At 41.7% G+C, this 13124-nt stretch overlaps 1 protein-coding gene across 1 annotated transcript in view; it reads left to right on the top strand.

Moving 5' to 3' along the window:
• CNTNAP2 (contactin associated protein 2) overlaps nucleotides 1-13124 on the top strand; it is a 1109924-nt gene that overhangs the window by 1060537 nt on the left and 36263 nt on the right. The window contains exons 18-20 of the mRNA XM_060781556.2: nucleotides 1453-1689; nucleotides 8357-8602; nucleotides 11284-11417. Of these exons, the coding sequence (XP_060637539.2) occupies nucleotides 1453-1689; nucleotides 8357-8602; nucleotides 11284-11417 (617 nt within the window). The remainder of the gene's footprint in view (nucleotides 1-1452; nucleotides 1690-8356; nucleotides 8603-11283; nucleotides 11418-13124) is intronic.

The following is a 13124-nucleotide window of genomic DNA, read 5'->3' as shown; positions in this document are numbered from 1 at the left end:
CGTCTCCTAATAAAAACATTGTCCCATCTCATCGTCCAGTCGTTCCAATTCCTGTGTCTTTTACCTCGCATTTTCAAATGCTTGCTCAAACAACCAAGTCTTTTTTTTTATTTCAACATTTTCAAAAAACGAAAAAAGGCATCCAAGATTACAGTGAAAGTGGGGGAACAATGTGCTTGCTTTAGACAAGGAAAAGAAAGGAAAGAGCAAGAAGAAAGAAGAGGAAAAAAAGAGCAAAGGGGGGGGGGAGGGGGGGAAGTGATGGCTTCCGGTTCAGTCCGGAACGACCGAACCGGTACTTAAACAATTGTGTCCATTTACTTTTCGACATTATAACTTAGATATTTTTCTCTATATTAGTTGATATATCCTTCATCCTTAGAGTTGGAGTAGCATATCTTCCTGGATAAACCTTCTAAGAGGCTCCCAATTTGTCTATTTATTCTTATTTTTATTGCCAATGTATTATGATAAGTTGGCCATGCTCATATAGTCTAGGATTTTGTTTATCCAATCACCAATTTGTGGAGGGTCTTTCTCTTTCCATTTTTGGGCAATTGTCATTCTTGCTGCAGCTGATATATATAAAAAAATCTCTTTGTTTTCACCTAAATTCAGGTTTGTTATGTTCAACAGATAAAATTCCAGTTTCAACTCAATCAAACAACCTAGTCTTGACTCTCTTCCGAAATGTTAAGGGGGGGGGCAATCTAATCTTCCCTGGAAGGGCATTCCATAGCTGAGGGGCCACCACTGAGAAGGCCCTGTCTCTCGTCCCCACCAAATATGTTTGTGACGCAGGCGGGATCGAGAGCAGGGCCTCCTTGGATGATCTTAAAGTCCTAGCAGGTTCATAAGGGAAGATACATTCAGACAGGTAAGTTGGGCCAGTACTGCTTAAAGCCAGTATTTTGAATTGTCCCCAGTAGCAGACTGGCAGCCAGTGGAGCTGGCGCAGCAGAGGAGTTGTATGCTCCCTGAGCGTCGCTCCTATTAGTAATCTGGCTACCATCCGTTGGACCAATTGAAGCTTCCGGACAGCCTTCAAAGGCAACCCCACGTAGAGCACATTGCAGTAGGTCCTTCTCTCCCTCCCAATTTGTTGTCATCAGCAAATTTGATAAGCATGTTTTCTATTCTGTTGTCCAAGTCATTAATAATGATGTTGAATAGCATTGGGCTCAGGAGTGAACCCTGTGGCACCCCACTGGTCACTTATCTCCAGGGTGAAGAAAAGACATGGCCAAACACCCTTTGATTTCAGCCAGTTAACCAATTCCAGTCCACCTAACAGTAGCATTGTCTGCTTCAATACTCAGTTCTTCATTTAAAAAGAAATAGGTATATGATTATTTTTAGCTGCTGGATTTACCCCCAGAAATAACAAACCAATCTAATGAATAATGACTGTATTCTTGAGACGACTGTGCTGTCTTTTATATTCTTATCCAGGTGCCGCAGGTGGGCAGAAAGGATTTTTAGGCTGCATACGCTCTTTAAGAATGAATGGACTGACACTGGATTTAGAAGAGAGAGCAAAAGTCACACCAGGCGTGAAATCTGGTTGCTCAGGCCACTGCACCAGTTTTGGAATGTACTGCAAGAATGGGGGCAAATGTGTTGAAAAATACAATGGATACTCCTGTGACTGTTCCAATACTGCATATGATGGCCCTTACTGCAAAAAAGGTAAAGGTCTAGAAACACAATCTTCTGCATATCTAATTGGAAATGTATTATTATTTACAGCTTTTATATTCCGCCCTTCTCACCCCACAGGGGACTCAGGGCGGATTACAGTGTACACATATATGGCAAACATTCAATGCCAATTTTGGCATACAACATATACAGACATAGACAGAGGCTATTTAACTTTTTTCTGGCCGCCAGGGGAGCTGTCGCTTTCATCGTCCATCTGCGACACTGATGAAGTACTTCCGCATTCCCCGTATGCTTTTTGCTGAAGTCTTTATGGCCTCATAAATCAGTTAATTTAGCCTCCCCACCCTTTAAGGCGGTACATTATTTTCCTACTTGACAGATGCAACTGTCTGTTGCAAAGGTCGACAACGGGCTACACAATTGGTTGGAAACCCACTCCAACCTGGGCTGGCTTCGAACTCATGACCTTTTGGTCAGAGTGATCTTAATGCAGCTGACACTCAGCCAGCTGCGCCACAATCCCGGAAATAAGCTAAATTTTCTGAAAGTTACTTCTGCGTAACAATGTTTACATTTAGGTACCATATATGGACATTGTAGATCATATTTTAATGTATAAAAGATGTGAATGCTTACTTATAAACCACAAAATGCATCACACTCATAGGTGTTATTATCACTATGCAAGAGATGGGGCATTTAACATACTTAGAGTCATTTAATATGTTTAGCAAATGTTTGCCTTACTGGGAGAGGTTGGACTTGCTATGCTATAACAAAAAAAGGAACGGTTTTATGGCATCTTAAGAACTAACATATTTCATTTGTCATGAACTTTTACAGACTACTGTGCCCATTTCACCCTTTTATTTTTTTTTAAAAAAATAGATTTTCATGAAGAATTTTATAATTCACTTGCTGTCCCCTGTCATGCGTTGCTGTGGCCCAGTCTGTGTATATGTACTTTGTGTGTGTATATGTGTGTATATATATTTGTGTATATACGTGTGTATATTTGTGTATATACGTGTGTTTGTTTATATATATGTGGTTTTGCGCATGCATTGTAATGTTTGTAGGGGAGGTTTTGCTTTTTAAGTCCAGAGGGGGGCGACTAAAATGATCAAGGGTCTGGAGAACAAGCCCTATGAGGAGCAGCTTAAGGAGCTGGGCATGTTTAGCCTGAAGAAGAAAGTGAGAGGAGATATGATAGCCATGTAGAAATATGTGAGAGGAAGCCACAGGGAGGAGGGAGCAAGCTTGTTTTCTGCTTCCTTGGAGACTAGGACGCGGAACAATGGCTTCAAACTACAAGAGAGGAGATTCCATCTGAACATGAGGAAGAACTTCCTGATTGTGAGAGCTGTTCAGGGGTGGAACTCTCTGCCCCAGAGTGTGGTGGAGGCTCCTTCTTTGGAGGCTTTTAAACAGAGGCTGGATAGCCATCTGTCGGGGGTGCTATGAATGCAATTTTCCTGCTTTTTGGAAGAATGGGGTTGGACTGGATGGCCCATGAGGTGGAGAAGTGGCTGCCAAGGTAGCGGAAATGGTCAACATTTTCTAATGATACACCATTAAGCTGTATTTCTGGCATTGCAGAGGGATTGGCTGGTGACTACTGGTAACAGGGCTTACTTTTTATCATAGTCTTTTCTTTTTCATCATTTTAGAAAATTAGTTTAAAACGTAGTGGTTATATGGCATTTCATGGGCGTTTTTGTGAGTAACCTGGCTGCCGCATTCTGAACAATACGGAGCTTTCGGGTTGTAGAAATCGGAAGGCCCACATACAGGGCATTGCAATAGTCCAGCCTAGACGTGACCGTGGCATGGATTACAGTTGCCAGAGACTCATCAGATAGGTAGGGTGCCAGTTGCCTTGCTTGACGTAGATGGAAAATGGCCTGTTTGCTGGCAGCAGCGACCTGAGCTTCCATTGTCAGCTGCGAATCCAGGATGACACCTAAGCTCTTAACAGTGGTCGATGGAGATAGGGCGGCACCATTGAAGGTGGGTAACGGGCGGCCATGCCAGAGAATCTCAGTCTTCGCCAGGTTCACCTTCAGTCTGCTAGCATGTAGCCAGTTCGACGGAGCTTCCAGACATAGGGTGAAATTGTCTGGAATTGACGTTGCTCCAGGCTCCAGGCGCAGAAGGAGTTGGGTATCATCCGCATATTGGTAGCAGTCCAAGCTGAAACTCCAAGCCAAACTAGTAAGGGGTCTAACGTAGATGTTGAAGAGAAGAGGAGAGAGAATTGCACCTTGGGGGACCCCACATAGGAGGGGGGATCTATCTGAGACTTGATCCATGTACTCCACGCATTGACTCCGGTTCGGGAGAAATGAGTTGAACCAATTAAGGGCCTGACCACAAACTCCGGCCATGGCAAGATCGTAGTCGACGGTGTCAAATGCTGCGATAAGGTCGAGAAGTACCAATAAGGTGGATCCACCGAACAAACTAATGGGCATGAACCAAAAGTGCTACAATCTGGTTTGCAATGTAAAGAAAAGACCAGTTTGGACAAGCTGTAAGATTGAAGGGCCTAAGCATGGTAGAATAGCAGAGTGATGCCTGACATTGGAATACTGCATGTAGTATTCATATAGAAACTTCGTGTGTTAAGGCCTAAATAGCACAGTAGTTGACATAAAATTCAGGAAATGACTGACAATTTGATTTTACGCACACTGAAACTTTTATGTGCAGTCTTGTACAAATATACACTTTCAGCAGGCCATATAAGGGCACTGCCAATGGCAGTATGACCAAACCAGTTGTCAGACTCTCTTTCACATTGGGCATTGGATAGATAAGAAACCTTTTGAAGAGTGCATATGTATGTTCCAAGAACAAACATGCCTTTTGCTTACTCTTTCTCATTCAACAGTCCGCCCCAGTCTGAATGCATTTAGAAGAGGCAGTAAAAAGGAGTGCTATGAACAGTCTAAACAAATGAATGCCACTGACATTGCAGACTAGCTAAATTGGTTTATAACTAGCAAACACTTTCAGAGTAAGTATGGGCTGTATATCATGGAGATATTTTTATTGATGAAATTCATGATTGGAATACCTGATTAATGGCTACAGAGAAATCTAACTACTTCTAGTCTAAGGAGACTAGGTCCCCTATATGAGCAATATTTCAGGTATCTGAAATTTGCAGTAGCTGCACCGAGGACAAAGCTGTCAAAATGGAATTTGACATCTCCTTCCATTAGGGCCTTTTTGCTGGGGGTGTATAATCAGCTGCAATTGTTCTTTCACTGATCTGAGAAATTGTTATTAGGAGTGGTTGAAATGAATGTGCAGTTCCAGAGATTGCTTTCCCGACCTTATTCTGCCCTTAGTTTATGTATGTTTTTTTTCTTTATCGCAGCAACAGTCCAGCAGTTAATGGTATCTTTGAGGGTTGAACCTGTTTATATTCATTATTGCATTTATAATGGTTTTCTGTCCAAAGAGAGGAGTTAAGAGTCATAGCTTGAAATTAATGGGATTGCTTTTTATATATTGAGGCAAGAAGAGATGTCCTCTCCATCATCGTGCCTTCAGAAAGAGGACAGGCAGAAAACTAGAGTTGTTCTGTCACGCGCTGGGCCTGTAACAGCTGTACTTTTCTATAGGACGTATACTTTAAGCCCACAGCGGGAAGCCTCAAAGAGAGGTTCTCAGGGATTTTCCTGAAGTGATGGTCTTTAGAGTCGTGGATGTCGGTGCATCCAGGACAGTGCATCCGCTAGGCAATTTCGTTTCCTCGGAAAGTAATGCAAGGTGAAATTGAATCTGCTAAAAAACTGGGCCCACCTTAGTTGTTTGGCATTCAAGTGTTGTGGGGTCTGTAATGCCTGCAGATTTTTGTGGTCAATCCATACCTCAAAGGAGTTCTGGGCCCTCCAGGAAATGGCGCCAAGTCAGAAGGGCTGCCTAAGCCACAAATGATTCCTTCTCCCACATATGCCGATGATTTTAATGTCTGAAAATATCTTGGACAGGTAGGGGCAGGGTATCAGCATCCCCTTGGGTGTTTCTTGTAGTAATATAACACCATAGGTTGCACCAGATGCATCGCAGTGCATAACAAAGGGACAATCTGGGTGGAGGTGCGCTAGGATAGGCTCGCTGGTAAACATAAATTTTAATTGGGTTGTTGTAGGTTTTTCGGGCTATATGGCCATGGTCTAGAGGCATTCTCTCCTGACGTTTCACCTGCATCTATGGCAAGCATCCTCACTACCTCTGAGGAAGCTTGCCATAGATGCAGGCAAAACGTCAGGAGAGAATGCCACTAGACCATGGCCATATAGCCCAAAAAAACCTACAACAACCCAGTGATTCCGGCCATGAAAGCCTTCGACAATAAATTTTAATTGTTCAAAAACCTGTTGGCACTCACAAGACAAATTTAACTTTTCTCCTGAGGTTTTGGCCATGTTCATCTCTCTTATCTTTTTGGTCTTTATTAGGTCCATGAGGGGCAGTGAGATTTTTGCAAAATCTTTAATTATCTACAAAAGTTTTCAAACCCAAGGAACCCTTGCAGCTGCCATCTAGTATGAGGGGATTCCCATTCCAATATATCCTACACTTTGCCCAGGACCATGCTCACTCCATTTCCAGATATATAGAATCCCAAGCAGTCCAGTTTTGTTTTGTGGAATTCACACTTGGACAGCTTGATGTAAAGCTGGGCATCTCACAACTTTTTCCAGCACCTGCATGACCAGTTTTATATGTTCTTCCATTGATTGTGAAAAATTAATACGTTGTCAAGATAAACTAGAACTCCCTTGTACAAGTGATGGTGCAACGTTTCATTTATTAATTACATGAAAACTCGGGGTGCATCGGCCAAGCCATCTTTCTTTGGTCTGATTAAGACTGGTGCTGCCATGGGGGAATTTGCTGGTTCAATGAACCCACATGCCAAATTCTTGTCTATAAAGTCCCGGAGAACAGCTCTCTCTGTTCTACAAAATTGTAAATAATTTAGCTTTGGGATAAATTTGGATAGCGCATTCCATTTTCTGATGCGGAGTAACAGGTCTGATTCCTTTTCACTAAACACATCTAAGTAATCATGATAAACCTCTTGGACAGTGGTTCTCAACCTGGGGGCCCCAGATGTTTTTAGCTTTCAACTCCCAGAAATCCTAACACATGGTAAACTGGCTGGGATTTCTGTGAATTGTAGGCCAAAAACATCTGGGGACCCCAGGTTGAGAACCACTGCTCTAGGGTGTCTCCATGAGGAGCCTCCTCTACTCCAGATAAACTCGTTGTGTCAAGATCCCAACTATCTTTCCTCAGACCCAGCTGACAGGGAGTACACTCCATCTGAAAACAACAGCAGTCTGTGTGTTCCAATCTATGCATAGATTCCCATGCCATAGCAAACTGTTATTACTGGGTAATTGACCATGGGTGATATCACAAACTGTAATGTCTCTTGGTGGGTTCTCATCTTCATAACTGCAAAGTTTGTTTTGTACTCCACATGGTCTTCCTATACCATGAAATCATCCGCAAAGCAAGTGAAAAATACTTTGGAACTGGTATTCTTGGCATAGTTGTCTTCGAACAAATATCAGGATAGCTGAAATCTTACATTATTACTATGCTGAAGTGGAATACGCATGACCAAAACTTACTCCTAGCTTCATATTCTATCTATATAAATAAAAATGTAATGTTCGTTTGTGGGATTAACAGAACTCAAAAACCACTGGACAAAATGACACCAAACTTGGACACAAGACACCTAACAACCCAATGTATGTCCTTAACTCAAAAAATTGGTTTTGTCATTTGGGAGTTGTAGTTGCTGGGATTTATAGTTCACTTACAATCAAAGAGCATTCTGAACCCCACCAACGATGGAATTGAACCAAACTTGGCACAAAGTTCTCCCATGTTCAACAGAAAATACTGGAAAGGTTTGGTGGGCAATGTCCTTTGGTTTTGAAGTTGTAGTTCACCTACTTCCCGAGATCACTGTGGACTCAAACAATGATGAATCTGGATCAAACACTACACAAATACTCAATATGCCCAAATGTGAACAATGGTGGAGTTTGGGGAAAATAGAATCTTGACATTTGGGAGTTGTAGTTGCTGGGATTTATAGTTCACCTACAATCACAGAGCATTCTGAACCCCACCAATGATAGAATTGGGCCAAACCTCCTACACGGAACCCCCATGTGGGCCACAGCAATGTGTCGCAGGGGACAGCTAGTTGTTTATAAAGCCAGAGACATTCCATCCAGATCATCCCATCTATATAAATAAAATGTAATGTTGGTTTGTGGGATTAATATAACTCAAAAACCACTGGACGAATTGACACTAAATTTGGACACAATACACCTATCCGGCCAACAAGTGACCACCACACATAAAAACACTGAAAAACACAGTGGAAGGGACTTAAAAAGCCAAAAAACAAAATATGTGCAAAACCACATATATACACGCAAACACACATACACATATGCACAAATATACATACACACATTTACACATATATACACACACAAAACAGACTGGGCCACAGCAACGTGTGGCAGGGGACGGCTAGTTAAAAATAAAATTGGTAATTAAGAATCAAGGATATGAAAATGAAGGCCAAGAATAATGAATATTTCCACTGAATAGTTTCACTTTTTCTCTTCCCTTCCCCCAGATGTTGGAGCATTTTTTGAAGAGGGGATGTGGCTGAGATATAATTTTACAAATGCAGGGAACAATGTGAAGGACTCAGGGAGCCGAACTCTCTTAAGCTCAAAAGACCCAGAGAACGCAATATCGCACGTCAGCCTGAAAAAAGAAGAGCTCAGTTTTAGCTTCAGCACTAACAAAGCTCCCTGTATCCTGCTATACATCAGTTCCTTCTCCCAGGACTACATGGCAGTGCTAGTGAATCCCTCTGGTAAGTGACTTGTATGCCATTGGCTTTTACAAGAATTTATGTAATAAATTCATACATTAACAGCCAAAACTCTTCCTAAATCTAGAGCAAAGTAGAACAACTGGATCTTAGTTGCAACTTGACTAAATATGATACACTTACAAAATTCAAAGCACTGGGTTTGGCCTTTAATTTTTTAAAGGGTTTGGGCTGAGGTTATTGGAAGGAATATGCATTGAGATCAATAGTTGCGTCACTTAATATTTCTGATCTTTGCAAACATCAGATAATAATAATAACAACAACAACAACACTTTATTTGTACACTGCTACCATCTCCCCAAGGGACTCGGTGCGGCTTACATGAGGCCGAGCCCAAACACAACAATACAACCAATAATAACAATTATACAAGCAATTAAAAACATAGACAATAAATACACAACATTATCAATAAGACAACACACAATTAAAAACAGTTGGAAGGCCAAATGTAGAGTTAAAATTGGAAATAATGCTGGGACATGGACGAGAAGGTGATACTGGTGTTTGTGGAAAGGCATATGAGCAGACCGAAAGAAATGTAAAGTGCTTTGGAGGACAAAGTGTTATGGATCATTATTCCGGGAAGGCACACTGGAACAGCCACGTCTTCAAGCTCCTCTTGAAGACTGCCAGCGTTGAGGCCTGTCTGATGTTTTTAGGGAGTGAGTTCCAGAGTCGAGGGGCCACCACCAAAAAGGCCCTCTCTCTCGTCCCCACCAATCTCGCCTGCGATGCTGGTGGGATCGAGAGCAGGGCCTCTCCGGATGATCGAAGGGATTGTGTGGGTTCGTATACGAAGATACGGTCACGCAGGTAGGTGGGTCCCAAACTGTTCAGGGCTTCGTAGGTAAGAACCTGCACCTTGAATTGGGTCTGGTAGATGAATGGCAGCCAGTGGAGCTCCTTGAACAGGAGGGATGACCGCTCCCTGTAAGGAGCCCCAGCTAGCAACCTGGCTGCCGCCCATTGGATCATCTGAAATTTCCGGGCCATTTTCAAGGGCAGCCCCACGTAGAGTGCATTGCAGTAATCCAGTCTAGAGGTGACTAAGGTGTGGACCACTTTGGCCAGATCCGCCTTCCCGAGGTACGGTCGCAGTTGGCGCACGAGTTTTAATTGCGCAAAGGCCCTCCCGGCCACCACCGATGCCTGAGCCTCAAACGTAAGTGAAGAATTCAGGAGGACCCCCAAACTGCGGACCTGTGACTTCAGGGGGAGTGCCACCCCGTCCAGCACAGATTGCCACCCTATACCCCGGTCTGGTTTACAATTGACCAGGAGGACCTCTGTCTTGTCGGGATTAATCTTTATTTTGTTTGTCCTCATCCAGACAGCCACAGCAGTCAGGCACTCGTCTAGCACTCAAGGGGCTTCCTTGGAGTTAGGTGGAAAAGAGTAGTAGAGTTGTGTGTCATCTGCATACAGATGGCACCCAACTCCAAAACTCCAGATGACCTCTCCCAGCGGTTTCATGTAGATGTTAAAAAGCATGGGAGACAGAATAGAGCTTTGCGGGACCCCACAGGTCAAAGGCCAGGGGTCCGAGCAGGCGTCTCCCAGCTTCACCATCTGGGATCGACCCTCCAGGAAGGACCGGAGCCATGACAGAGCCATACCTCCAAGGCCCATCTCAGAGAGTCGTCCCAGAAGGATACCATGACTGATGGTATCGAAAGCTGCTGAGAAAGTACCTGTGTAGTGGTCCTTGCCTAATGGCTTTGCCTCTGTTGTTTCAAAATGTCTTCTTAAAAGTTTGTTTCCTCAACTTTTAATTTCAAATTAGTGCGGGGAGATATATATATATATATATATATATATATATATATATATATATATATAAAAACCACACCTTTATCCCACCCTTTTCAGCCAGAAGGGTGTACAAACTGGCAACAATTAGATGTCGAACACACATCGTTTAAAACAAGTTAAATCACATAATAAAATTAGATAAAAACAATTTAAAACTATAAAAATCAATTACTTCCAGGTTTAAATCCATGTCCATTTTCATCGTTAAGCCGTTCCATATACGTTCACAATACTGAGTTTATCTGGTTACAATGAGGTTCCAAAAGCTTGCTTGAAAAGCCAGGTTTTTACTCTTTTCCTAAAGGTCAGGAGGGAGGGGGGCGATCTAATATCCCCAGGAAAGGAGTTCCACAGCTAAGGGGCCACCACTGAGAAGGCCCTGTCCCTGTAAGGCAGTGTCCCTGTGAGGCAGACAGGATTGAAAGCAGGGCCTCCCCAGATGATCTTAAATTCCTAGAATGTTTAGAAGGAGAGACACGTTCTGATAGGTAATTTGGGCTTCAACTATCTATCTATCTATCTATCTATCTATCTATCTATCTAATCTTTTGTTAGTAATTTCAGATTTTGTTTTGGTTAACTTTAAAATCTCTTCTTCTACTCTACTCTAGATGGAAGTCAAACTACTTATTTTTTATGTTGACTTTTTTCCTTCTCTCTTCTCCTTCTGGTTTTTCTTCTCTCTGCTGATAAATCTATACTTTTTTTGTTTCTCTTAATCAGAATGTAAAATTTGTTATGTGGCATTAATACAAATTATTTTTAAAAATTAAAACAATAAAATCTCTATTCTTAAATTTGTATAAACATTATCTTAAATAACTTTTTAATGTTTCTCTTTATAGAAAATTTACAGATTCGATACAACCTTGGAGGCACCAAAGAGCCATATAATATCATTGTAGACCACCGGAATGTTTCAAATGGCCAGCCACACAATGTTAACATCACACGGATAGGAAAGGAATTAACTCTCCAGGTAAATATGTTGCTGTGGCTCCAATGGGTAATAAAAGATGAGTAATGCTTATAATGATGCATGAAACACAGGAGTATGGTAGGAAGGGACCTCATAAATTATCTACTCCAAGTCTTCCACTATAGCAGTGGTTCTCAACCTGGGGTCCCCAGATGTTTTTGGCCTACAACTCCCAGAAATCCCAGCCAGTTTACCAGCTGTTAGGATTTCTGGGAGTTGAAGGCCAAAAACATCTGGGGACCCCAGGTTGAGAACCACTGCATTATAGGAACCCAAAGGTTCACTGGCAGATGGTCATCCAATTGCTACTTGAAAGGGTGCAGTGAAGAAGGGTCTACGAGGTTCCAAAATTATCTGTTACACCATTGAACAGAGTATTAAAACATTGTAATCAGATTCTCTTTTCTTGTAAGCCAAATCCTACCCGCTGAAGAAACAGAAATCAAGCTCATTCCATATATTTGAAGATGTTGATCACTCTTCTCTTTTTCAAGCTCAACATACTCTGGAAAAATGTATTTTATTCTGAATAAAATATTCTCGCTGTGATTCACAATCTATTGAATTGCGTTATGCTGAAGAAAGTACAACATTCGGCAGACTTTTCTTTTGTTTCCCTCCCCGCCTCCTTATGACTCTCTGTTTATTTAACCATTATTTTCAATATTCATAGCATGACTGTTCTTAAATATTGGCTTTCATTTTACATCTTCCATTCCTTTTCATATTTTTTTTCAGCAAGGAAATGCTCATGAAAGTCATTTCCATGTTGTCAAAATGTGAGAAGAATTACTACAAATGGCACCAATGTACTTATAGTTTGTCTTTCTCAACAACTGCTTGAGATTCTTGCTTAAATTCCTTTCCCACAAAGCCATTAAAGCAGAGATTCTCAAACTGATTTGTCCTACTGCCCCCATTTCAGAAAAAAAATTACTCATCCCCTCCCCAGGAATCTAATAATAACAATACTACTAATAATAATGTATTGTCGAAGGCTTTCATGGCTGGAATCACTGGGTTGTTGTAGGTTTTTTCGGGCTATATGGCCATGGTCTAGAGGCATTCTCTCCTGACGTTTCGCTTGCATCTATGGCAAGCATCCTCAGAGGTAGTGAGGTCTGTTGGAACTAGGAAAAAGGGTTTATATACCTGTAGAATGACCAGGGTGGGACAAAGGACTCTTGTCTGCTGGAGCTAGGTGTGAATGTTTCAACTGACCACCTTGATTAGCATTTAATGGCCCGACAGTGCCTGGAGCAAACTTTTGTTTAGAGGTGATTAGATGTCCTTGTTTGTTTCCTCTCTGTTGCTTTGCTGTTGTAATTTTAGAGGTTTTTTTTTAATACTGGTAGCTAGATTTTGTTCATTTTCATGGTTTCCTCCTTTCTGTTGAAATTGTCCACATGCTTGTGTATTTCAATGGCTTAAAAACCTACAACAACCCATCTTTATATTTATCTCATCGTTTGTGACTTTGTTAAGATCTAATATTATTTTTTCAAAAATACATACTCATAATATTTGTATTGTTCAGGATGCTTTTCTATTTCATAGAAATAACTGTTCCAACATGAAACAGCAGGATGTCTTCCCCTTTCTGTAGCTCACATCTTCATAGCCACTAGATGGCAGTAGATCATAACTTTTTGAAAGGATTTGGTCTTTCTCAGCCTTTCAGAAAATCAAATTTTAGGTTTCCAGAGA

Source organism: Anolis sagrei, chromosome 6, assembly GCF_037176765.1.
Source record: "Anolis sagrei isolate rAnoSag1 chromosome 6, rAnoSag1.mat, whole genome shotgun sequence".
Taxonomy (NCBI): Eukaryota; Metazoa; Chordata; class Lepidosauria; order Squamata; family Dactyloidae; genus Anolis; species Anolis sagrei.
This window is presented reverse-complemented; position numbering and strand designations above follow the sequence as displayed.